Genomic DNA, 25,247 nt, shown 5'->3' with positions numbered 1-25,247 from the left:
ATCTTCAAAAAGTATCTTACACAGAAGCTGCATGTGTATGTGTGTGTCTGTGTGTTAGGTGAACCATCATGAAATTGCTGATATTTATTTTTGGCAATTTCTTATAATTTATTAAGGGCTGGCTATATGCTAGGCATTGTTCTAAGTATATTGATTCTTAATTCTGTAAGGTCGGTTCTACCATTGTAGTAATTTAATATGTGACTAAAAAGAGACACAAGGAGGTTAATAACTTCTCAGAATTCAGGTGACCTATCTCCAGAGCCTACAACCTTTTTTTTGTTTGTTTTTTTGTTTTGTTTTTTTTGGCTACGTTGGGTCTTCGTTGCTGAGCGCGGGCTTTCTCTAGTTGTGGCGAGCAGGGGCTGCTCTTCATTGCGGTGCGCAGGCTTCTCATCACAGCGGCTTCCCGTTGCAGAGCACAGGCTCTAGGTGCGCGGGCTCAGTAGTTGTGGTGCATGGGCTTAGTTGCTCTGAGGCATGTGGGATCTTCCCGGACCAGGGCTTGAATCCATGTCCCCTGCATTGGAAGGTGGATTCTTAACCACTGTGCCAGGGAAGTCCCTACAATCTTAATATGAGTGAGAACACAGCTGCACAGATTGGAGGATGAGTCCTACTGTCACCTGGCACCTCTCAGGACTCTCTAGGGCTCTATAAATACAGTTTATATACGTTGACCTGATCCAGTCATCTTATTTTATAGTTGGATACAAACCCAGACAGAAGTGGTTTGCCCCCAATCACACAAGTCAGTGAGGCAGAGTAAGCCTGAACAGGCTATCATCATACCATAAAATTTCAAAGCATCCCTAAAGGGCTTAAAGCACTGTTGTGTTTAATAGCAGGCTACCTGGGGCCAGGAGAGGCAGCTCTTCCCACGTCTGTACCAGGACTTTCAGCACAGATTGCGTGGCTTACTTGAGTTCACCCAGCAAGCCATTGGTGGGGCTGGGCCCACAACCTGGCTTGCTTAGCACACCAAACTCCACAGATGGTAGTTCTCAGTGTAATACATGGTACATGTTTTCTAGAAAATAATGAAATGTTAGTGGTGGCTTTGTGTGGTTTCAGAGATTTTTGTGCAGTGTTGATATCAGTCCCCAAAAAGAGAAGTCAGCTGAATTAGAAATGAGATGCCTAAGGACTTGATTCATTCATTCGTTCTATAGCCCAGTGTCACAGGAAACAGCTACCTTTGACATGGGTGTTTAATAAAATCATGAGATCTAAGAAGGTTTCTTCCAGTAGCAGTTCCCCCAATTTTCCTCCCATCATCGCAAATCAACTGATTGGAATCATCATTCCTGCACAACACAGCTTCCCAAGGGCTTCACTGAAACCACTCAAGCTCACAAAACGGCCAGGGGAGGGTGTCACTACACATCAGAGTATGAGCTGTCAGCAGTTGTTTCTGGCACAGGAGCACTCTTCCCCCAAGACCATGTGTCCGGTTAAGTGAATTAATACGGACACATCAAACTCACTATTCTCTTATGATATTTAAAATGTAAGGTACTATTTCCTAAAGTCTTTAGTTTTTTTTCCCCTTGGTAATTTCTCCTTTCTTGGGACAGTGAAAGAGAGCTAGGAAGCTTGATCTGTATATGATTATTACCATTTCTTACTTCTCACTTGGAGAAAATCCTTTGAACACATTAAAGAGTTTTAGAGTCTACCTCCACTGTATCTTATTAGTAACAGAAGTGGGCTAAGAATCCAACATTATAAGTGCAGGCCACTGGATAAACAGTGGACAGGCCCTGGGCACATTCTAGTTGTTTAGTAAATACTTGATTGGTCAAATAGGATAACTGAACTGGTAAGATGAATGGCTAAACCATTAATCCAAAAGTTATTTTTATCTTAAATTCCTCTCAGTTCAAGCTCAGAGACTTTTAACAGCTTATCTATTCTGTTTTCCAGAGAGATGGTTGCCCAAAGATTGTCAATTTGGGGAGCTCTAAGACAGATCTCTTCTATGAACGCAAAAAATATGGCTTCAAGAAGAGGTGATTGGTGGGCTGCCTCTTCCTCCCCCCGTCAAGCTGCTGCAGCTGCCAAAAGAAATGCCTACAGAAAGGAAATGGAGCACAGAGCATCACCTGAATTGCCTATTAGTACACTGGCACCTCTCCACCTTTTCCTCTCCTCTCACCCAGCCATGGTAGGAATGGAAAAAAAGATTCTTCGCAGAGCACTCTGGCAGACTGTACCACAGAAAAATTAATAGATTGGTTCATGGCATTCCTTAAATTCAAGAAGCAAGGCTGTGTTAATCCACATCGAGAAGTTCTGTACACCAAAAGCTTCTAAAACAGGAATGATATATCATTTCAGTCTTCTGTTTGAGGAGCTGACTGTGAGGCTAGCTGCAGTGAGAAGCATGGCCTTGCAGCAGCTCTGATGGCAGCTGTCCTTGATGAAACATCTGCAGTGCGGTGGGGGCTCTCAGAACAGTCAATGTGGGCATTTCATCTTGTAACACCCACCAGGTGGTGCTGCTTCATGTTATTTTTCTTCTAAAAATTGGAAACCCTTTCTGTTGCTATTGTATTCATAAAGTAGGTGTTTATTTTCTGGTAGTCAGCCCCTTCCCAATTTAATTTTAACTCGAGGAATTTTAGTCACCCAGGAATTTGTGATTCAAAATAAAGGTACTGGGATTCATTAAGCACCTTGTTCTCTTATTACTACTGGAATTCAAAACCACCCATGCCTTTTATGATAGGTAAACCAAAGTTATTTTTAGAAACTTTTGCTGTTTCCGCTTCCTGTCCAACTTGAATTTTGAACTGAAGAGATGGCTTCCAGTAATGGTGAAGGGAATGAGACAAAATGTACCTGAATGAGTTAGGAGAACTGAACTTGGTCGATTTGTCTCACAAAGTGCATATATACTCACATTAAGGATATGAGGGGAGGGGTCTCCCCAGTGGTACAGTGGTTAAGACTATGCATTTCCAATGCAGAGGGCATGGGTGCAGTCCCTGGTCGGGGAACTAAGATCCCACACACCTCTGAGTGCAGCACCCCCACCAGAAAAAAAAAAGGACATGGGAGGAGGTTGGTTTAAGTAAATTCAAATTCAGACATATCCTTTACCCTAACTCAACTACCTGTACTTTTTGTCTGCTAGAGGCAATAAGCAAGTTATCCTGAGGAGCCACATTCGTAATTGGAGACTTCCAGTCAAGTAGGTCTTTGACACCATGAATTTGAAAAAGGCTGTGAGTCCTGGAGAATCCAGGGGCCTGGCCCAATGTTACGCTGCAACTCAGTGGCAGATCCAAGTTGAGATGAGAGCCTTCTGACTTCCTATCAGAGTTTTATCTTGGACCAATAAAACTTGGTTATTTGTAATGTATTGAGTGTCCAAAATAGAATTAAGATAATCTCTGCCTTTAAGGAATTTAATAATTGAGCTTGCCAGAAATAGCTCAGTGTAACAAAGGGGATGCACAAAGGAAGGGTTCTGGGCCTCGCATGGGGTACCCCGGGAAGGCTAGGGGAAGGCCACAGCCATAGGGCTGCCTGAGGGCTCCTTTCAGTTCCTCAAAATGCCATTTTCCTTCCTGCCGCAGTGCTTTTTACCTCTTTTTTTACCTCTGAAGCTCTGCTTCCCTTCTACTCGGCTAACTCCTACTCATCCTTCAGACCTTAGCTAAGTATTTCCTAAAAGATGCCTCATCCAACCCCCAATCTAAGTTCCTCTTGTTATACTCCCACATAGCACCATAAGCATTGTGTTTATAGCATTTGGTAATATTGACTGTCATCTAGTAGGCTGTGTTCCATGATGGCAGGAAGCAAATCTGTTCTGCCCAGCAGGTAGCAGGTTCTCAGTATTGAATGAATAACTGAAGTCATAGAAACCAGATAATAAACTGGGCTTTGAAGGCCATGTTGGACCTACAGGCAAAGGGGGTAGGGTCTGCAGATAAAGATATTTGTGTGGGGGAAACAGTTTGAATGGGGTGATGTGTTCCGGGAGCTCTGAGCAGTTCTAAAGCATCAGGTGAGGGTTATGGTATATCAAACAAGTTGCAGAAACCAGATAATTTTCAGATTATAACTAGAATCTGTCATTTGATTCTATAGTAACTTTAGTTTTAATGTGTAATATAAGTCAAAATGTTTTGTTTTGCTAAACAAATCAGTTTCTAAAATTTGTTTATTGGGACTTCCCTGGCAGTGGTTCAGACTCTGTGCTTCCAATGCAGGGGGCACAGGTTCAACCCCTGGTGGGAGAACTAAGATCCCACATGCCGCGCGGTGTGGTCCCCCTGCCAAAAAACCCATTTGTTTATTAACCACCTTGGTCTACATAACATCTTGCATCTCCAGATGTTTGAAAAGCTACTCCTTACTTTCAGCAAAACACCACCTTAACTGTGCTCTGTGAGTCTTAGTGTGTATGCCTCTAAAAGTTCTTGCAAGGGAGCTTAAAATTTAATGCCCAGTAGGATTTCCACACTGGTCAGCAACAGGACAAGTTCAACCTCAGTCTGGTGAATTCTGCTGAACTCTGTTCCTCTGTCACCTAATTTTATAATCCCATTTTCCATTTGTTTGCTCTCTGAGGCCAAGAGAATGATACAATACAACGAATAAGTTAAAAACGCCTTAGATAAACAGCATTCAAGTTCAAATCCTTAGTTATCATCTATCTTGGACTTTAGAATAAGTCCTTTTCAGTTTTAAAAATTAGAATAATGATAATACTAAATCCTCTATTGGGAAAACATTGCTTACAAGCTGAATTTTAACCTCTAATAGTATATAGTTCTGTGAAAAGAATTAGAATAATGATCTCAGCCAACTGTGTATGGCCACAAAAAATCAGAATGGGCTTAAAAATTATTGCTTTTCTCCACTGTTGAATAAGCACTGCCTACACAGGTCTAGTTGAAATAACTCATCATAGTCAGTCTAAGAAAGTGGTTCCATTTCCTGGGTTTATGATTATTACTATTAAGTATTCAGTGTTTGATACATTCATTTCTAGGATCTAAAAAGGATGGGTGTCTTCCAGCTTCTCAGATATACTCTGTACACATATGGTAATTTAATCTCCTTTAAAAGTATAAAGAGAAATGTGTGGGCTTTATAATCAGTCCTGTATTTGAATTCTAATCTGCTATTGACCTTTAGTGAGGTTTTCGGTGTTTTCTTTTTCTTAATGCCTCCCTCTGGGTTGTAAGGATTAAATGTGACCTCGTAAGTGCCTGACCCTTACTGGGAAGGCTTTACATCATAAATGGTAGCTCTTTTACAGTGGGCCTTTACTTCATAGATAAACATTTAAGTTCTAGCATTGAAGATCCTCCATATGGTTCCCTCTCTTCCCTACCTCAGGTTTTCCTCTATTCATTCTCTGCTGTTCATTAGGCAGCTGAAGGGAATTCCTCACACACAGCCCATCTTGGCTCTCTATTTCCTTTGTTTGAAATACCATTCCACCACCGTCACATCATCCAGCCAAGTCTGTACCTTTTCCTTCTAAGCTCCTAACATCTCATGAATGCTTCCAGATGCACCATACCCCACAACAATCTCTCATGCCTAGTACATATGTATAACAGAAAAATTTCATGAAACATTTACTGTCTGTACAGTATTTTCAATTTATTCTGTTCTAAAAAAAAAACACTGGGTTTCCCTGGTGGTGCAGTGGTTGAGAATCTGCCTGCTAATGCAGGGGACACGGGTTCGAGCCCTGGTCTACGGGTTCGAGCCCTGGTCTGGGAGGATCCCACATGCCGCGGGGCAACTAGGCCCGTGAGCCACAACTACTGAGCCTGCGCGTCTGGAGCCTGTGCTCCGCAATAAGAGAGGCCGCGATAGTGAGAGGCCCGCGCACCGCGATGAAGAGTGGCCCCCGCTTTCCACAACTAGAGAAAGCCCTCGCACAGAAACGAAGACCCAACACAGCAAAAATAAATTAATTAATTAATAAACTCCTACCCCCAACATCTTCTAAAAAAGAAAAAGTTATTAGAAAAAGGGGTCACAAATTCAGTATGGGTGAGTAATATAAGTGATTAAAAGGGAGGGGGTGGGACTTCCCTGGCAGCCCAGCGGTTAAGACTCTGCCCTTCTATTGCAGGGGTCACGGGTTCCACCCCTGCACCCCTGGTTAGGGAACTAAGATCCCGCATGCCGAGCCTTGCCGCCAAGGAAAAAAAAAAAAGGCATGATGATCAACGGTATGTGGCACTGGGCCTCAGTGTCTGAGGGACAATAGGGAGTGGTAGGGACCTTGGAACCAGAGAGCACAGGCCCTAAAGAAGACAGTTGCTGTTCAAGTCCAGACAATTGCCAGCTTGAATACCCAGTGTTAACAGATCTTTTGAATTTAGGACAAGTGGCAAATTAAGATATTTTTGTGCAATCTCCCAAGTTTTAAGTGTTGTCAACTCTTTTTTTTTTTTTTTGGATAGGGACCATTTTTAAAGTCTTTATTGAACTTGTTACAATATTGCTTCTGTTTTTGTTTTTTTTTTAATGTTTTGGTTTTTTGGCCCCGAGCCTTGTGGGATCTTAGCTCCCCCACCAGGGATCGAACACACACCCCCTTCATTGAAAGGTGAAGTCTTAACCACTGGACCACCAGGGAAGTCCCTGTCAACTCATTTTTGAAATTTTAATGTGTCAGTATATGCCAAGGCAATACATCCACCAGATGTGGACCTTGGCCTGCCAATTAGCAGCTTCTAAATTAAGAAAATTAACTTCCCAGGGAATCAAATTCAACTGACTAAATTTCGAAGGGATTGTATGTCACTATATTTTGACCTGTAGCTCTTTATAGTTTGAAGCAAGGACATAAAGGTGAAAGATTCTTTGCCTTGGTTGGAATTTTCCTGCCTTAAAAAAAAAAAAAAAAAAAAAAAAGGACTCCAGTTCCCATCTTTTCCCAGTTATTCAGTTCCTTATCAACTCTATCCCCAAGTGGCCTCTCTGCCACCACCAAGGCTACAATGATACTTTCTTTGAACACGGTAGTTTTAGTGTCTTAGCCAAAGACAGGTTTGTTCACTTACCTTGTTTACTAGAATTCACTCACATCAGGTCAATACATAGCAAATCATTTGCCCTTGGCATCCATCCAATCACTCTTCTCCAAAGCTAATTTCTGTTGTGGCTCTTTGCTCCTGCCCAGTTGGAGGAGTGGATCTGAAGAATCAAACTGAGGAACTATTTTCTTGGATAACTTAAAAGAAACTACAAAATTTCTCACCCCAACATGTGTATATGAGAGAGTGACTCACCCCTGAGAGTTAATTGGGGCTAATTATGACTAGCCTGACTTGTCACAACAAAACATCCGGCATAACTTGCTTACTCTCAGACAGGGGAGCTGCCTCCACCCTCTCCCCAAGCACACGCTTACTCCTGAAGCTCACCATTTTGAAAACAAAGCGTATGCCTGTCAACGTATGATTATTCCAAATGGGAGGGGACTCTGGAATGCTTGAGTAGGAATTCAGCTCACAATTAAGCCCTGGCAAGATGAAATCACACGTTGGGGAGAGAAAAAACGTCCTCCTCACCACATGATAAATGGAGACATCAGCAGTTAAGAATGGTGATTGCCTTTTTCCCCTCTATTTTATTTTTTCCTATTTATATGCTAACCTTTTACCCAGGGATCCCATTTACCAAGGAAGCTGGATTTCTCAGTTTTGTTTCAGTGATATTGCTCAAGGCTGATGTGTTTTCAGCACTGCAGGGGAGATTCGAATAAATATAGGAACGCGCAAAAATTCAACACCTTCCTTCCAGAGATTTACTCCACTCTCCCACAGCCTGCAGTGAACGGTAGGAAATGTATACCCTTTATCTACTTATATGGACTCCGTCCCTCCTTCCTGTGATACCCTAGGAGAATTCGTTTCAACTCACTTTCACCTTTCTCATCCTGTCTTGTAAGGTTTCCTATTGGGAAATACACAATGAACTGAGCACAGCACATGTAGGATGCAATTTGGCCAGAACGGTGACCTTTAAATTAAGAATAGTACCTATTTGAGACAGGCTGTACATACAGTATCATATTTAATCCCCGCACGATCTCCATTTTAAGGATGAGAAAACAGGTTTGATGATGTAAAGAGATTTGTTGCCATTAAATCAAGATAAAACAGTTGGTGGCGGAACTGGGATTCAAACCCACCTATTTCCACAGCTGCCTCTAATAAATGACTACAAATACCAGCATCCCTTGCAATGCCCCAATGCTCAAACGCACTCTCCAGGGCCAGGCTCCTTGGCTCTCGGCCCCCACTCCCCCGTCCTAGAGGTTGGATCGAACACCCAATCAGATGCTGCCGCTCCCTCTTCCCCACCAATGGGAAGGCTGTTGCTAACGTACCGGTTATATTTTTAGCTCTCCAGTACTCTGACGCCCTGAGTCGGCTAGGTCTCGCTGCCCGGTTGGAACTCGCGACGCGAGGGGAGGGGAGAGGAGGGGAGGGGAGGAGAGGGGAGGAGAGGGGAGGAGAAGGGAAGGGGAGGGGAACGAGGTGAAGGAGGAAAAAGAAGGGGAGGGGCGGAGTGGGGCTAGGCGGAGGGGGCGTGTGTGTGACGCTTTGGCACTCGCTGACGCACAAGCAAGTAGTCCCTTGAGGTGCCCCAGGGGCTGAAGCGCTCAGAGTGTGGGGGATGGGAGCTCTCGGGCTCAGGCTCCGTCCCCTTTTCTGTCCCCTTGGAGTTTGCCCTCCAGTCCGCCGTTTCTCTACAACAGTCAAAGAAAGCGCATTTAAACCCGCACGCTACCGTTGCTCTCTGCCCTTGCCAAAAAAAGTGATCAAGGAAAAAAAAAACAACACTGCAAACCGTTCGTAGCTGGAAACTTTCGCATCTCGCCATCCCACGTGGGTTTGGCGGCTGTTGGGCTGGAACCGTCTGGAATGAAAATAAAGGCCGGGGGTGGGGAGAGTTGGGGAATGGGCGATTGAAGAAGGGATGGGAAGACTTCAGGCGCAAGCTCCCAGCGGCCCCGGGCTTTACCACCTGGCAGTCCAGTCCGCCTATGACCTCACTGGGCACAGGCCTCCCTACCCCCAACTCCGTGCCCCGCACAGTCACAAAGTAGCCGAGTGGCCCGCGTGGCCATAGCCCGGGCCGGGGGCGCCGAGCGCGCGAGGGTGCCGGTTTCGGCGAACCTGGGTCAGCCGCCCGAGGGACCGTCGGGTGCGCAAGCGCGGAGCCTCTGGCACGGGCAGGCGCCACCCCCGTTGGTGGGGGCTGTTACTATTAGAAATGTGGCTCTGGTGCCCCTTAGGGGTGGGTCGCCGACCTAGGAGAAACTAAGGGTGCGTCCGCAGAGGGGCTGAGCCCCGCCCGGAGAGGGCAGGGGACAGGCTCGCGCGCCTGAGCGGAACCGGCGCTGGCCCTGTCCGCGCCGCGAGGTTAACGGGCGCCAGAGGCGGCAAGCGGAAGGTTAATGTGTCGCTCAGCTCCTTTTCGTGGCCGTTCGGCCTCTCCTCGCCCCCTCTTCCTCCCGCTCTGCCCGGGCCCAGGTTTCCCCCTCGCCCTTCCCTCGACGTCACGCGTCCCCCGACGAGGCACCAGGAGCTCGGAAGATTCGGGCTAAGCCGCGTTGATAAAGGTCCGAAACCTTTACAGAGTTCGAGTCGTCCCCTCAGCTCCCCCACGCGCGAAGAGACCATATCTGGGGCGGTGCGAGCGCCACGGGGAAGGTCGGACGGTCAGAGTTCCAGAGCTGGAGCGACTCGCCGAGGTGGCCTGCGGGGACAGTTCGGACGAGCATACGAACCGTCGGCGCCGGGGCAGGTGCAGGGCCGAAGACACAGCGGGGAAACTCCCTTCCCTGCGACATCCATTCAGCCAACACACCTAAAGTGAGCAACTGAGTCCCAGGCCAGGCCCCTGCCCTCCCGAGCTCGCTGTCTACCTAGGGAAACACCTAACACGATGAGCACGATTTGAGTGGTTAGGGGCATGAAAATGCGAAGCAGCGTCGTGATGGGGAGGGAAGGCGGACCGCGTTACACAGGCCAGCCAGAAGCAGCAGACGTTTGAGCCGGGATCTGAGTGAAGAGACAAACAGGCCGGCCGCCCGAGGGTGGGACGAGGGCGGTGGCCGGGCACCCTCGGCTTCCACTCGGAGCCGCGCGCCGCGAACCATGAGGGGTTAAGCAGTCCGCCGGCTGGGAAGTAGTTCCGGCCGGCGCTCGGCCCCGCCCCTGCAGGGCGGAGGGACGCATCACGCAGGGGTGGGGAAGCCGGATCCGTGCGCAGGGTTGCTAAGGGTGAAACTTTTCATTGACTTTGCTCACTTCGGGCCGGGGCGCGGGAAGGTGCGGGTAGTCGGCGGAGAGAAGCGAGTGGCTCGGGCGACGCGGGGCCAGAAGGGCAAAACCGTCTGCCGGCCACAGCCGGGACCGTCTTCCGCTCCGCGACACGAGCCACCCTCCGGTCCTCCATCCCCGCGCCGTCGCCGCCGGCCGGCCTGCCTCCCCGCCCTCTGTCCCCCGCCGCTGAGCCCGACCTCCAAAAAGCTGAAAGAATTATTATTGAGAGTCATAGCCCATACCCCCCTCACTCGCTCCCCCATCCTCAACGAAGAAAAGGACACATCGGCTCCCGGGAAGGGAGAGCGACCTCCGCCCCGCGCCCAGGACCACCCTGGAGGAAGAAGCCGCCCCGCGGTCGGCACACCGCCCCGCCGCCGCGGAGACCCGAGTGAGTGAGCGGGGGGCGGGGGGCCTCCCCATAGACCCAACAGGCCCGACGCCTTCCCCCACCCCCGCCCCACTCCCGCTCTCCGCTTTGGTGGACGCTCCACGTTGCTGTCGCCCCCCCCCTTTCACCTGGCCAACATTTTCCTTTCCCCTTCCACCTTCCCACTGGACCCCACCTTTCCCCCGTGCTCTTCTTTCCCTCACGTTTGCTCTCATCCTGGGGTATCCCAGAGCCCCTTTCTTTCCCTGTTCCAAGTGTGGCCACCTCCTGGGTGCGGTGCATTTCCTCCCTTTTCTCTCCGTTCTTCATATTCTAGAGAGTCGCTAGATTTTCCTCGTTCCCTGCGAAAACATAACTCCCACCACCATTAAATAAAATCAGAAGAAGGAAGGGGATCCAGGCCTTGTTTTTCTGCTTTTCCCGTGTGCGGGGAAGGAGGGTGGTAATAATTAATAGGGTTTATTTTTGGCCCTGTGGAGCCTGAGGGATGGAGGGTGGACATCCCCCTTTTGGACCGGTCAGTGGTGACTGTCCTCTGGCCGCCGAGCCAGAATTTACCATTTGGCTTGAGCTCTTTATCCTCGTTAGTGTTTTAAGGGAAAACTGGGCGGAAAAAAGTACCCTTACAGCAGTATCCGTGAGTGGATTCTGGTTGACCCTGGTGAGGTGCCTGGGAGGAAGAGCCTTACTCCTAAGCTCCTGTCCAGAGGATGGACTGTGCCCTTGACCAGAAAGGGAGGGGGAGGAGGAGGGAACAGAGAGAGGAGGGGCAGCTGGCAGCCCTTTCCCACCCCCTAGAGGAACCAGAACCCCACACAGTAGGCGTCAACTTGTGGGCTAGCCGAGGGGGCTCCCGGGTGTCTGCTCAGTATCTAACCTTTTTTTTCTTCTTCCTACCCCCCCCTACCCTGGGAGTGGGTCCCTCATCTTTGATTTAACAGCAGAAAAACACCCCTATTGCTTTCTTGGGTGCCTGCCCCCATCCCCCTCTTAAGCGGAGGGGGAGAGAAGCTTGTGTGGGAGGCAGGATTAGGAGGATTTAACACCCTGCAGGGGAGCTTTGCCGAGGATCTGGTAAGTCTGGTCAATAGAGCAGGCCTTGCAGTGAGAGGAGACTCACAAACAATTTTAAGTATTAGAAAATGTTGTCAGATGTAGTTTTTCCTTCCCTGCCCGGGAACTCTTTCCCATTACCTAGCCGGGTCTGCGTTACTCGGACTTGGATTAGAAGAGGGGTGAGGCTTGGGCCCTGCTGGCGTCGGGCCTTCTGATTGTCGGCCCGGCGCCTCCCCGCAGCTTAAAACTGGGAATTTCTTTGGCCGAGAGGACGGGAGGACTGGGTTTATTCCTGCCGTTCCATTCCTGGTTGTGAGGTGCTACAGCGGAGCCCGCTGGGCGTTAAGTGAAAAGGCTCTTTTCTCTTTGAATCCACCGTTCCTACAGCAACTCCAAAAGGAAACCACCCAGCCCAAGGAATACAGATTAAGGGGCATGGGTTTGGGGAGGGGGAGGGATGTGACTCCTATCTATCCCAGCCTACCGCCTTCACCCAGAAAAAACTTATTAGAAGCTGTTCGTTAATTCAGCGGTCTTGCGAGGCAGTGACGAGAGAGGAAGAAAGAAAAGTTCAGTTTTTCGGGAAGCCGAGACATGGATATGGTGGGCGACACAATACGGGGAGTAGGCCTTATGGGTAGAATTTATATAAAATGTATTAGGCGGTGGGCGGGGGAGGGGGGGGGGGCGGGCGCCAGTCAGCCACAGCGCGCATGTGCATCGGAAACTTTTCCTCGGTTCTCCCACCCTCCGCCAGCTCCCCTTACCGGGCATGCGTAGTTCCCCGGCTGAGTCTTCGCAAAGTACGCAGGGAACTGTAGTGTGCAGAGAAAGTAGGTCGTTTGCTCCAACCTGAGCATGAGGTTTCTGAAGACTACAATTCCCAGAGTGCACCTTTGCCCCCGGCCTCCCGTGTATGTTGGGGTTCAGTCAAGTCTTCCTGGCTTCAGAGGAACCTGGAGAGCCCTAGGAAGGGCCTTTTTTTTTTTTTTTTTTTTGGCCGCCCAGCGGGGTTTTGTGAGATCTTAGTTCCCGACTGGGGATGGAACCCAGGCTGTCGGCAGTCAGTCAGAGCATGGAGTCCTAACCAGTGGACCGCCAGGGAATTCCCAAAAGTGCCCTCTTAGTCGGAGGGAGTCTTGTAGTCAGACTTGGGCTTGCACAGTCCATGTTTCGGGGAGATGGTGTGGGACACTGGGCGGGGTGGTGCAGTCAGTTGGCACAAGTCCTGGTAGCCTTTCAACCACACCCAGCCGTCTGCCTCGGGGACCAGTGTGGTAGGGCCACGCCCTGTCCCACCAGAACCGGGCTCCCACTGTCCAGCGCCCGGCCTGTGACACCTGCTGTCCTTGTCAAAATTGAGGACCCCGAGTCCTCTTTCCTCACTCATTTGAATCTGGTAGTGCTTGATTGTCCTGTGATTTGGATGTTAAGGCTTGAGGTGCCTGAATATTTTACAGGTGCTCAGGCTTTGGGGGCCCAGTGGGTTCCCTCACTATCCTTCCTTTTCCCCTTTAAAACAACTTTTTCTTCCTAAAAACCGTCCTTCGAGTTTTTGTCAGAAGTTCTCTGGCGTCTCCATTTACCATATCGTTGACTTGCAGCCTCCTTCCAGCTTCTTTCTTCCCCCTTTTTTGACGTTCTCTTGAGCACTTCTTTAAAACTCAACACAGGGATCTGAATCCAGGATGAACTTTGTTGCTGGAAGTAAAGCAAATGGAGGATAAGATTCTAAATAAAAGGGGACAGAATTTTACTCTCATATTTGCAACTTTTTAATATATTGACAAAAGGTAGATTTTGCTGTTGTTAAGCACTTAGCCTTTTTTTTTTTCTTTTTGCCACATTTCTGGCCTTTTGTGCCTGTGTCAGGGTTGGAGAAAGTCTTTGAGTCCTCTCCTGCGGCTTAACTTGAATCTACTTGTTCCTTTTATTGAAGGGTGGTTATTTTTAAGCTATCTAATTTTATCACATTGTATGAATATTTAATATATAAGCTCTAGAATTTGTCCAGTAGCCTTAAAAAGATGAACAAACTGATGAGTGGTCACTCCTATCTTTAGTTAAAGACAGCACCAGTGCTTTAATCCTCTGTTCCGTAAGCTTCTTGAAGTCAAAATTAGAGCCTGAGCTGCCAGAGCAGAAAATCTCATTCTGGTTGTCCGGTGTTTTTGTAAGGTTCCGCCCCACAGCCATCTGGCCTGGCCTGTTCTCCAGTTGAAGAAGCGAAGGTGGCATTATCTACTTCTGATTTGTGTAGCAGCATCACTGAGGTATAAATTGGTGTGCCGCTTTTTTTTTTTTAAATAAATTTATTTATTATTTATTTATTTATTTTTGGCCGCGTTGGGTCTTCGTTGCTGTGCACAGGCTTTCTCTAGTTGCGGCGAGCGGGGCTACTCTTCGTTGCAATGTGTGGGCTTCTCATTGCGGTGGCTTCTCTCGTTGTGGAGCACGGGCTCTAGGCTCACAGGCTTCAGTAGTTGTGGCACACAGGCTCACTATTTGAGGCTCGTGGGCTCTAGAGAGCAGGCTCAGTAGTTGTGGCGCACGGGCTTAGTTGCTCTGCAGTATGTGGGATCTCCCGGACCAGGGCTCGAACCCGTATCCCGTGCATTGGCAGGTGGATTCTCAACCACTGCGCCACCAGGGAAGCCCCTGGCGTGCAGCTTTAGTTGCTAATGCTGCAGAAAATGGTTAGCTAGGCAGGGCTGATGACAGTGATTCTATTGTATTTTGGGGTGGGAGGCTTATTTCCCAATGACTTTGGCCTGCATTTAAAATGCTCCCATTTTGAGGCTGAACTGTTCAGGGGAGGTGATTTAGAAGGCAATTACGCAGCAGAGTTTGAGAAGGCATAGCAGGGGGCAGGAGCCCTTTGGACCGTGTGGCATGCCAAGAGGCCATGTGGTGCCTTGGGAGAAGGGTCATATGTCATGTTCAAGTTTTACTTTTCAAAAATACTTTGAAGACACTGTCTTTAACTCCAGGCCCATTCTTCGGAACCAGTGCCCACTTTCTTTACAACTTTTTAGTCTCCTGTGTGTTGGACACTTCTAGTGGGCCACTGTGGCCCTTACAGACCTTCGTTCTTGAGGGGAGACCCATGGTCCTGGTGGCTATCTTTGCACCTGGTGATGAATCCAATCCTCATAAACAGAAAGCTCCTTATCTTTATCATTCTTCTTCTCTTTAAACCTAGAAGGACCCTGGAATTGATCTTTGGCAACCAGGAATAGACATCTGAAGACACGTGGAGATTGTCTGTATTGGAGGCTGGGATAGATGGGGAGAAAAGAGTCACCTGAATCCTGAGCCTCCCCGTGGAGGGCTCAGAAGAGGCCATGCTCGTGGCACTTCTTTTGATGCCCCACGTGACCCTTTGTCTACTCAGATCTGAAGTGAGGGTGGGGCTAGACATGGCCAGTGTCATCAGATACTCCACATTAACCCAGTGTGTTTTCTCTGATACTCACCCCGGAGAGCTTTGTCTGAGGATTCCATCCTTAAAACGCCCTGGGGAGCCATGGTCCCAGGCCTTAGAATTACAGTGTAGCGAGTTGCGTCAGGTGTTCAGAAAGCTCAAGATCCTCAAGCCTAGAATTAGCACCTGGAGACTGTGTGCTGGACCCAGAAGGGATTTTAATCAAAATCCAGCTCCAGGGACAAAAGATGCCCTTGATGGATCGTGGATCAGTCTTGTCTCTGTGCTGAGCTCAGCAGCACATTCTTACCCAGAGGTCTGGTTAGGAACATGTTCTGGTTCTGTCGGCCCTCAAAAATGGCCCTTTTCAGTTCAGTTCTCCCATGGCATGAGCCTGGATCTGCCCTTTTAGAGAAAGTGAGGCAATTAGGATCACTGGCTCTCAGGACCTCACAGATCATCTTCCTGAGAAATGAGGCTGGCCCAGACCTCAGGAATAAACCTTTTTGACCTCTGTGGATCTGGCTGTGAGAGAGTCCCAAAATAACAAGCCGAGTGTTTATGTTGGGCTGCCTCCTCTCCAGGGATCTCCAAACACGTGATAAATCTGGTCTGGTGCCAAGGACAGGTGGTCAGACAGTCCCTGGGAGACTGAGTGATGGTGGGTCCCCAGCTGGAGGCTGTAGGGTGATGGAAAATTTCTTCTCTCTGCCCGCCTCATCACCTACACTCTAGCCAGAAACTATAGAGGTTTCCCTCAGGCCGCACCAGTACTGCTCTTAAGGCTTTGTCGGCCCACAGGGCCCGCTTCCGTCTCCTTTCCTCTGCTTCCCCAGGGCATCCCCTAGTCAGTCGTTTCCTTGTTGGTCCATGCCTCTGATTGGGATGGGTCTTGGCTTCTTCCTGGGGATCACGCCCCAGCCTCCATTCTTGGAGGCTGTCTGGATGGAAATGCTCGCCTTGGTTACACTGTTCTGCAAAAGAATCAGCTCTGCAAACCCAGAGTGAGCCAGAGCACACGCACACCCAGGGAGCTCAGGATAACAAATTGGATGTGATCGGAGTCCTGGCCTCCCGTGAAAAGTTTGCAGTGCTGCTTCCTGTTCAGTGACCTGTATCCCTTTCCATTTAAGGGGTTGAAACTAAAGATTTTAAACTCCTGTCTTGGCCTGTGACAGTTTGGGAGTGGGACTTCACCGAGATATTGCAGAGACAAGTTAGCAAGAGCCTTCCCTTCTCCATCCGATTTAGGAGCTCGATTTTTTTGGTGTCACTCATAAAGTGACCTGAATTCTCAAAATAGGGGAAACCACAGTACCCCTGTTTCTTTAGAAGTACTTAAAAATATTTATCAAGTGCCGACTAAAATATCATGTTACGGATGAAGCTAAGGCTCAGAAAAAAGTGACTTGCCCACAGTCACACGTATAAACCTGTCACTGGTGGGGCAGAAATGGGACCCTGAGGCTATGTGATCCAAAGTTGGTGCTTTTCTGTCTAATCCCCGCTGGCTTCCTGCACATCTACTCATGAAGCCTTTCTTTCTCGTTTTTCAGCATTGTCTGGAGCCCAAGGCTGCCCACCTTACATTTCCTACCACTGTCCTTGGCTTGTGCACGTGCCTGTGCTGGTTCTCTGCCTAGGAAAGGACGATGCAGCTGGAGATCAAGGTGGCCCTGAACTTCATCATCTCCTACCTGTACAACAAGCTGCCCCGGCGCCGGGCAGACCTGTTTGGTGAGGAGCTGGAGCGACTCTTGAAAAAGAAATATGAAGGCCACTGGTACCCTGACAAGCCACTGAAGGGCTCTGGCTTCCGCTGTGTCCACATCGGGGAGATAGTGGACCCCGTGGTGGAGCTGGCCGCCAAGCGGAGTGGGCTGGCGGTGGAGGACGTGCGGGCCAACGTGCCCGAGGAGCTGAGCGTCTGGATCGACCCTTTCGAGGTGTCCTACCAGATTGGTGAGAAGGGGGCTGTGAAGGTGCTCTACCTGGATGACAGCGAGGGCTGCGTTGCCCCAGAGCTGGACAAGGAGATCAAGAGCAGCTTCAATCCTGATGCCCAGGTGTTCGTGCCCATCGGCAGCCAGGACAGCTCTCTGTCCAACTCCCCGTCACCGTCCTTCGGCCAGTCGCCCAGCCCCACCTTCATGCCCCGCTCCGCTCAGCCCATCACTTTTACCACCGCCTCCTTCGCAGCCACCAAGTTTGGCTCCACCAAGATGAAGAAGGGGGGCGGGGCAGCGGGTGGGGGTGGGGGGGCCGGGGGCGGGGCAAGTGGCCAGCAGATCCCCCAGCAGCAGCCCCGCATGGCCCGCTCTCCCACCAACAGCCTGCTGAAGCAGAAGAGCCTCTCTCTGTCTCTGCATTCACTGAACTTCATCGCCACCAACCCAGCCCCTCAGTCCCAGCTCTCACCCAATGCCAAGGAATTCGTGTACAACGGCGGTGGCTCTCCCGGCCTCTTCTGTGATGGGGCCGATGGCCAGGGCAGTGGCACCCCGGCCCCCTTCGGGGGCGGTGGGGCTGGCACCTGCAACAGCAGCAACTTCGACATGGCCCAGGTATTTGGAGGTGGCGCCAACAGCCTCTTCTTGGAGAAGGCGCCCTTCGTGGAAGGCCTCAGCTACAACCTGAACACCATGCAGTATCCCAGCCAGCCGTTTCAGCCCGTCGTGCTGGCCAACTGACCGCCCACCTGCCCGTGGGGCCAGGAGCACCCAAGACCACAGAAAAGAGAAAGGAAAGGAAAGGCCAAAAAAAAGGAAAAGAGAAATACACAAAAAGATTTCCAATCTTCTCACTCTAACTTCTAGAAACAAGATCCAGCCCAGGCATGGGGGTGGGGGGCTCCTGAAGCGCCGAATCCTGTTTCGCTCAGCCCCCCTGCTGTTCTCCTGCCTGCCTCTGATTTATTTGGTTGGTTTGGGTTTTATATTTCTTTTTCTTTTTTTCTTTTTTTCTTTTTTACATGTAGTTTTCTATATAACATCTTTAATTAGTGGCTTCCTGTGCTAAGAATGGTCCAGATGTGAATTGCTGCTCCCTCCCTCCCTCCCTCCCTCCCTCGCACGCCTGGTTTAGGGTTGGTGTGTCCCAGCTCACAGGGAAGGAAGAACCGCGGCTGGGGCCTGGCCCTCCTCAGAATAGGGAGAGACTGCCCCGTGTCACTGCCTTCATCACCCAGCTGTCCTCTCACTCAAAGCCATCCAACCTCAGCAGGCCTTCTCGGGCCCTGCCCCCCAGATGGGTCTGACTCCAGCCCCTGCTTCGTCTCAGGCCTGGGCCCTAGGGAGCTGCCAGCTGGCCACTTGACACCCTCCCCCTAGAGCTGAAGTCTGTGACTCCAGGGAGGTTAGCACTGTGTCTGGTGTCCCTTTCATCTCTGTCTTGTGGCCCCATGCCACCATTCCCACCTGGCCCAGACCATCACCGAGGCCCTGGGGACCCAGCCATTGGCACATGTGGCCTCTCTCACGTAGCCCCTTCTTTCCTGGGCCCGAGCTCGTGGGTAGGGAGGTGGGGTGAGTGCAGGCGTGCGTGTGCGTGCGTGCGTGCGTGATTTGCTCTCCTGTTTTAAAGGATCCCGAGCCATGTGAAACTTCCCCTCTGGGTGTGATTCCGGGTTGCAGCAAGTGTTTATTTATGTGTGAGGGTGGGGAATGCACTGGGGGTGGGTTGTCAGTCCTTTTGTGGGGTGCTTCACGTGGTGGCGCCAGACTGGGGCTGAGCCTGACGCTCCCAGAGGAAAGCACTGCACAAGGAACTGGTTTCCAGACTACGGAGGGATCTGCACTTTTGTTTGTTTTTGACCAAAAAAAAAAAAAAAAAGGTTAGCAGTGAGGGGCTGAGGGTATAGGCAGCCTCTGATACCTAAGAGAAGTCCCTGGACTCGGCCCTCCTATAGTGTGACCTTGGCCCAGGGTGGGGAGCGCTCCCCTGAGCGCCCCGGCCGGTGGGAGTTTGGGGTCCGTGCCTGGAGTGGGCAGCCCAAAGCCTTGAATTGAGACTTTGGTCTTTGGGCTGTAGATGTTGCTTTAATACATTTCTTCCCCTGCCTGCTTGGGAACCTCTTGGTACCTCTTGCCATCCCCTCACTGCCCGACCCAGGCCCACTGGGCCCGATGCTGATCTCGAGCAGGCTGGGCTGGACAGGCGCTTGGCCACGGCAGGGGGCGTGTCTGGATTCTTGAAGAGCCCTCCCCACCTCTGCTGGAGAGAAGTTACCTTGACCCAACCCTAGTGGGCCAGTTTCCACGCCATGACGCTTTGGCAAGTGGGCACGTAGCATCAGGGCCCCCATCACCAGAAAGTACCAAAGCCTTTGGCACCCCACCCTCTCCTCCCCAGCGACCCCAAGTGGGCAACTGCTGTGGCAGCGCGTCCGGCCCAGACGGACACTGCCAGCCTCCTCTCCCTGCGGTGGGCACCAGCTCTACCTCCCCGCGCGGGGCAATGCCCTGGCTCCTCGGCCCGGCACCATCTGTCCCCCCTAGACTTCTCAGGGGCCGGCCCAGTCTGGGCCACCCTCTCCCGAGCCCTCAGCTCCCGCGCAGGTGACAGGCCCGGGCTGCTCTCTGGGAAAGGTTGGATGCTGCCTTATGCCCCCTTCCAGCCCCTCTTCCCCGACTCATGCACACAGGCACGCCCCACACCCTGGGCGGCTTGTTCCTCACCACATACAGGGAGGGGGAGACCGGCCCCTTAGCGGCTTTTGAAATACGAAGAAAGGTGTGGTCAGGAGCATGACTGCTGTGCTGGGCTCTTGGGCCCACTTCAGTCTGTCTGTCTCAAATCTAGGCATTTTTGCTTCAATTTTATTTTATTTTTTAAGAAAACAAAACAAAAATCTTCACTAATTTACCTGGTTTCGTAGGAAAACTTTTTTTTTATTTTTTACATTTTTTGGTGTCCGTTTGTATTGAATAATTTGCTACATTTGTAAAATGTAAGAGGTATATATAATATATGTATATTTCTAACGTAAAAGTAATTTTTTTCTTTTCAAGATTTTTTCTTAAGAGGAGAGAAAGATATTTTTTCAGGAAAAACAAACTTTAAAATAAAAAAAGAGGAGAATAAAACCTATTTCTCCCCTTTCCCCATCCTCTCTCTGTCTACCCCTCTTTCCCAGGAACAAGTCAAAAGGTGGATCGTCTTGTAAAGAAAGTAAACTTTTAGTCCAGAATGGTGTCTTTTTCTCAATGCAGTGAGCTGTAGATTCTCTAGTTTGAGCCCTGGGGATGGGAAGGGGGGCACTGAGGAACATGGAGAGGAGCTCGGGGGAGCAGGGTAATGAATTTGTTTTCTTTAGTGAAGGAGGAATACAATCAAACGTTTTGTATTCAGAATGTTGTGCAATATTTTGGAATGGAACATTGGTGTGTTTAGAGATTTAGTTTAAAAACAAAACAAAAAGATTGATCAAATCTGTACAGTTTATATTGTTCCAGATTTTTTTAAGTTTGTATTGGTAATGAATTTGTTTTCTTTAGTGAAGGAGGAATACAATCAAGCGTTTTGTATTCAGAATGTTGTGTAATACTTTGGAATGGAACATAGGTGTGTTTAGAGATTTAGTTTAAAAACAAAACAAAAAGATTGATCAAATCTGTACAGTTTATATTGTTCCAGATTTTTTTAAGTTTGTATTAAAAGCATGATATATAATAACCTTCTGCTTGCTCCCTGCTTTTTTTGTTTCTGGGGCCCCTTTTGGGATAGGGAGAGTTGGAGTGACCCAGCCCCTGTTAACTTCACGAAACGACTGGTCATCCTCACCCGAGCCCTGGGTGGGCACAGTGTCACAGGCCCCCCCCTTACCGCCTCTCCCCTCGGCACAGGACACCAGGGTGCCCACTCCCACAGGGCCCGTTCCACGCTGGAAGCAGGTTCCATGAGGTTGGGAACGGCCCCTCTCCCTCTGCTGACAGGTGGTGAGAACAGGACACACCTCTTCAGCCAAGGGAGGGCTCAGCCTCCAGCCTGCTCTCCGTCTAGTATTTGGCCAGCAGAGACCACTAGACCCTTAGGAGTGGGCAAGGACGAGAAGAGCCTACCTAGGTCAGGTTCTGTCCAAAAACCTGGTGCTTAGGTTCTCGACCCTTCTCTTGGCTGGGCAGTTCCGGAGCTGTGTCAGGGGTGACGTGGCCTGCCTGAGCCCGGGCCGAGGGAGGAAATCAGCGCCTCCTCCCTCTTCCTTGGTACCCGGTGCCCGCTCCCCAGCGGTGATGTACATCAGCCTTGCAAGGCCCACGGGTTGGAGATGCCAGCTAGGTATTTGTTGAATCTTATTCTACCCTCACAACAACCCCGTGATGACAGGTATCATCTCCATGGTACAACTGAGAAATGGGCTCCAAGTTAGATTACCTGCAAAATTCATAAAACTAGTAAGTGGGGAAGCTGAGATTTTGCCCCATGCGTGACCTTTTCATGTATAAAACTATGGTAACTGCTATGGAAGAGTGCCACTGGGGGTGGGGGGGCAGGGCTGCCACGGGGTGTGGGAGAGGTGACAGGCCTGGGGGATGCCACCTCCATCCAGGCTGGGGCAGGGGGCAAGCGCCTCTTCTGTGGCATCGAAAGGACCGGCGTTTCCTCAGGCCCCTCACCCCCCAAACAGGCCAACACCCATCCCTCCCCACCCAAGTGTGTGAACTGGGCCTAGAAGCTCTCAGGCCAGACATCCCCCATCTGCACAAGGTCCCAGGAGCCCTTGATGTCCGGCCCCTCCATGAGCCGCTTCCTCCAACAGAGCCTGTCGAGGAGAGGGAGGCCCCAGTCCAGGATGCCCAGGCCCTGGCAGAGGTCTCCCTTTCCTCTGCCCTGGCAGGGAGAAGCCCAGCCTGTCGCAGTGTCCCTGTGCACAGGTTGCCCATTGCCTGCGGGCCCAAGCGCCCCTCGCATACTCATTCTTATTTATGTTAATATAAATAAAACACCTGGCACAGGTTCTACTAGAGTAGGGGCCCATACCCACTCCCACTCACCCAAACCCACTCACTCATTCCCACTCCCTGTGCACGTGCCAGGGAGCCGACAGGCCTGGGGGAGGCCCAGCTCAGGTGCCGAGATCACCTTCCCGGCCAGCCCCTCCAGCTGAAAGAACAGAGAGTCCAGGTTTGAACAAACCTCCAAATTCTCCATGGCTCAGGCACAGAAATGATTCATTCATACGTTCTTGCCTCCGTTTATCCACCAACTGCTGGCTCTGAAGCGGTGCAGCGGGAGACCTGGGGGTAAGGGGAGAAAGAACATTCTGGTAGACTCAGAGTTCCTTGGAAAAAAGGCTCATTTATTCACAAACACTCCATGAGCACCCACTGCCAGCCCTGGGAGCACAGGCGGGAGCAGTCACAGGAGAGGTGTACACAGGGGGCCTGGGAGCCCAGGGATCAGGAGGCGAAGAAGAGCCAGGAAGGAGAAAAGCAAGACCAAGTCCCCTCCCCAGGGAATGTGTCAGGAGGGCGCCCATCAGGGAAGAGTCTAGACTCTGCTCCCTGAGAAAACGAGGATTCCAATCCAGGCCCTGCCGCTCCTGAGCTGGGTGACCTCAAGCAACCACTCCACCGACTCAGGCGTCTCAGTTCCCTCACCTCTAAAATGGGTATAATGATTACACCTACTTGTGAAGATTAAATGAAACAGTGAGTGGAAGATGCTGAGCACCGCAGCTGGCCCAGAATAAATGACAAGTACCGTTTCATCATCAGGGCCATAACCATTCACCCTCAAACACCAGCAGCCAACCCCGCCTAGGATGCTTCCTTGAACCAGCAAACAGGTCGAAACCCAACCCTGCCAACAGCGGGACCAGGCTGGGGTGGAAAAGGAACCTCCATTCTCAAAGCAGACACTAGGCTGGCCCCCAGTCTGCCCTCTGCAAGAGTGGGAAGCTGCTTGTCCCCCAGCAGGGCAGCACCCTGGGACGTATACTGATCACCCTCAAAATAGTTCCTCCTGGAGAACAGATGGGTGGGTAGGGGTGAGTCATGGTGGCTGGAGAACCCTGCTCCATTCGTCACTGCTTGCCTGAGTCAGCGCCCGCCCTTGGGCCAAGGGGATGCCACTGTCTGGTCCCCTCACTGCCACCTCCCCCAAGTGAGTCATGGGGTGGAGGGGCACACTCTTGCCCTCCCTCCTCCCTTCCCCGGTTCTGGCCACTTCAGCCAAGTCCTGAGTGGGCAGGGCCTAAGCACAGGCTGGGACCAGCCAGGAAGTCTCCAAGCCCCTGGGTGACAGCAACCTGCTGATTTTCTGGGGTTTAATTTGGGGAATTTCACTGCCAGCGAGAGAAGTGCGTCCTCACAGCTGCCGACTCTGTGTAACCTCAAATATCTCCCTCCCCTCTTGACATCTGTCCCATTTGTACAAGAGGCAGTGAGGCTAGGTGCCTGTCCAGCTAGGCCATTTGGGCTGGTCCCTGGGTCGGCACCTCTTCCTGCCCCACTGGCTCCTGAGCCCTGGTGAGGGCCCTGGAGGACCCCGTGCTGTGGCACCTTCCCCAGGGAGGGCTGACCGCTGGGTGGGACCATAGGGCTACCAGCCGAGACCCCCACAGGCATGAGGACCTGGTCAGAACCTGCCACTGTTGACCTGTGGCAGGGTTGGTGAGGCCAAGCAGGAGAGGAGGCCTGGTCCAGCCACCTGGACACCTGGGTCCTGAGGCTGGCTCTGCCCTAACTGACTCCAGCAAATCACTCAACATTCAACGTTTACCATTCAACACGGAGGCCCCATAAGTGCTGGATACTGTTCCAGGCATCTTCCTGAAGTGATGTTCTAGGAACCACAAACAAATAAGCGAAGGATTTGCCAGATCGTGAGGATGTTCCACTAAGACAATCAAAACTGGTGATGGTAGCTAGTGACCAAGTGGCTCCTTGAGATTGGGCAGGTGGGGGAAGGCGAACCTTCCCCAGGAGGGGGCTTTCAACCCGCGATCTGAATTACAAGAGAACTGGCTGAGAGAGCAGAAGAGAGGTCAGCCACTCCCAAGGGCGAGGTAGAAAAGAGTATGGTGTGCTCAGGGAATGAAAGGGCCAGCAGTAACCAAGAGACAGGCAAGCAGCACAAGATGAGGTCGAAGAAGTCCTCAAGGCCACATCACGGGCCCCATAGCCCAGATGGCGAGCTGGGATCTAACCTCCAATGTGAGAGTTAAGTCTCTCACGCCCAGGTTGCCGCATCTGTGGCTAGGAGCAGAGGTAGTGAGAGTTCTCTCACACATTCAATCAGCAAAGCTCCCCAGAGCCCTCCTCTGTGCGAGGTCCTGGCCTGGGCCCTGGGCACGGGCCTGCTGGAGGACAGGGAGACTTCTAGCGGTAGAAAAGTGGAAGACAGACCCAGGTCATTATGACTTCAACACCTTGATCAGATCCACGGCAGAAGGAAGGTCAGCGAGCCGCAGGAGGCTCCTATCCAGCCCCGGAAGGAAGGCTCTTCAGAGGGTTGATAGAAGCTCATGGGGGAGGAGCTATGGCCCAGCACACATGCCAAGTACTTCAGGCTGGGCTGGTACGATGGCACCTGGACTCTACATTGAGGGGCTCCAGGCGGTGGGCAGGGAGATGGGAAAAGAAACAAGACTCCTAAGCAGAGGAGGTAAAGCCATAGGCACAGCAAGTGCAGAGGGGTAAAGCCATGGGCACAGCAAGCGCAGATGACCCCCTTCACGGAGCCACAGAGATATCCAGAGGGCAGAAATGTAAAACTAAAACTACAAAATGTTTAAAAGAAACCAAAAGAGGGACTTCCCTGGTGGTCCCGTAGTCAAGATGCAGCACTCCCACTGCAGGGGGTGCTGGTTTGATCCTTGGTCTGGGAACTAAAATCCTGCATGCTGCACAGCCAAAAAATAGAAGAAAAAAAAACAACAAGAGAAAATATTTTTGAACTTAAGTTATGCGAAGATTTCTTAGATATGACTCCAAAAGAATGATCCATAAAAGTAAAGACTGATAAATTGGACTTCATCAAAATTAAAAACTTCCCTCAGGGCTTCCCTGGTGGCGCAGTGGTTGAGAGTCCGCCTGCCGATGCAGGGGACACG

The 25,247-nt window shown here is 50.7% G+C and overlaps 1 protein-coding gene and 2 long non-coding RNA genes across 5 annotated transcripts in view; 1 reads left to right on the top strand and 2 right to left on the bottom strand.

Moving 5' to 3' along the window:
- Positions 1-7,052: 7,052 nt before the first annotated feature.
- Positions 7,053-9,261, bottom strand: LOC114484777 (uncharacterized). The gene is made up of 3 exons (XR_003678069.2): positions 8,842-9,261; positions 8,378-8,740; positions 7,053-7,179 (listed from the first exon to the last, which is right to left on the bottom strand). It is a non-coding gene; the product is annotated as an uncharacterized lncRNA (long non-coding RNA).
- Positions 9,262-10,294: 1,033 nt separating this feature from the next.
- Positions 10,295-20,659, top strand: TOB2 (transducer of ERBB2, 2). Of its 3 annotated transcripts, XM_028483325.2 has the most exons (4): positions 10,295-10,713; positions 11,655-11,787; positions 13,948-14,042; positions 16,750-20,659. In XM_028483325.2, exon 4 carries the CDS (start codon positions 16,846-16,848, stop codon positions 17,881-17,883), a length of 1,038 nt encoding a protein of 345 aa, XP_028339126.1. In that variant the 5' UTR covers positions 10,295-10,713; positions 11,655-11,787; positions 13,948-14,042; positions 16,750-16,845; the 3' UTR covers positions 17,884-20,659. The 3 variants fall into 3 exon arrangements, with proteins under 3 accessions (XP_028339126.1, XP_007099971.1, XP_007099970.1); XM_007099909.4 differs by lacking the exon at positions 11,655-11,787; XM_007099908.4 differs by lacking the exons at positions 11,655-11,787; positions 13,948-14,042.
- A 26-nt stretch (positions 20,660-20,685) lies between these two features.
- LOC114484778 (uncharacterized) overlaps positions 20,686-25,247 on the bottom strand; it is a 9,841-nt gene continuing 5,279 nt past the window's right edge. Inside the window, exons 2-3 of the long non-coding RNA XR_003678070.2 lie at positions 22,328-22,428; positions 20,686-21,565 (exon numbers count right to left, since the gene is read on the bottom strand). This is a non-coding gene — a long non-coding RNA (uncharacterized lncRNA). The remainder of the gene's footprint in view (positions 21,566-22,327; positions 22,429-25,247) is intronic.

This window comes from Physeter macrocephalus, unplaced genomic scaffold (genome assembly GCF_002837175.3).
Source record: "Physeter macrocephalus isolate SW-GA unplaced genomic scaffold, ASM283717v5 random_19, whole genome shotgun sequence".
Classification (NCBI taxonomy): Eukaryota; Metazoa; Chordata; class Mammalia; order Artiodactyla; family Physeteridae; genus Physeter; species Physeter macrocephalus.
Note: the sequence above shows the minus strand (reverse complement) of the source record. Positions and strands in the feature narration are given on the sequence as shown.

Coding starts and splice junctions, on each gene's coding strand:
- TOB2 (XM_007099908.4), top strand. CDS start 16,846: ATGCAGCTGGAGATCAAGGTGGCCCTGAACTTCATCATCTCCTACCTG.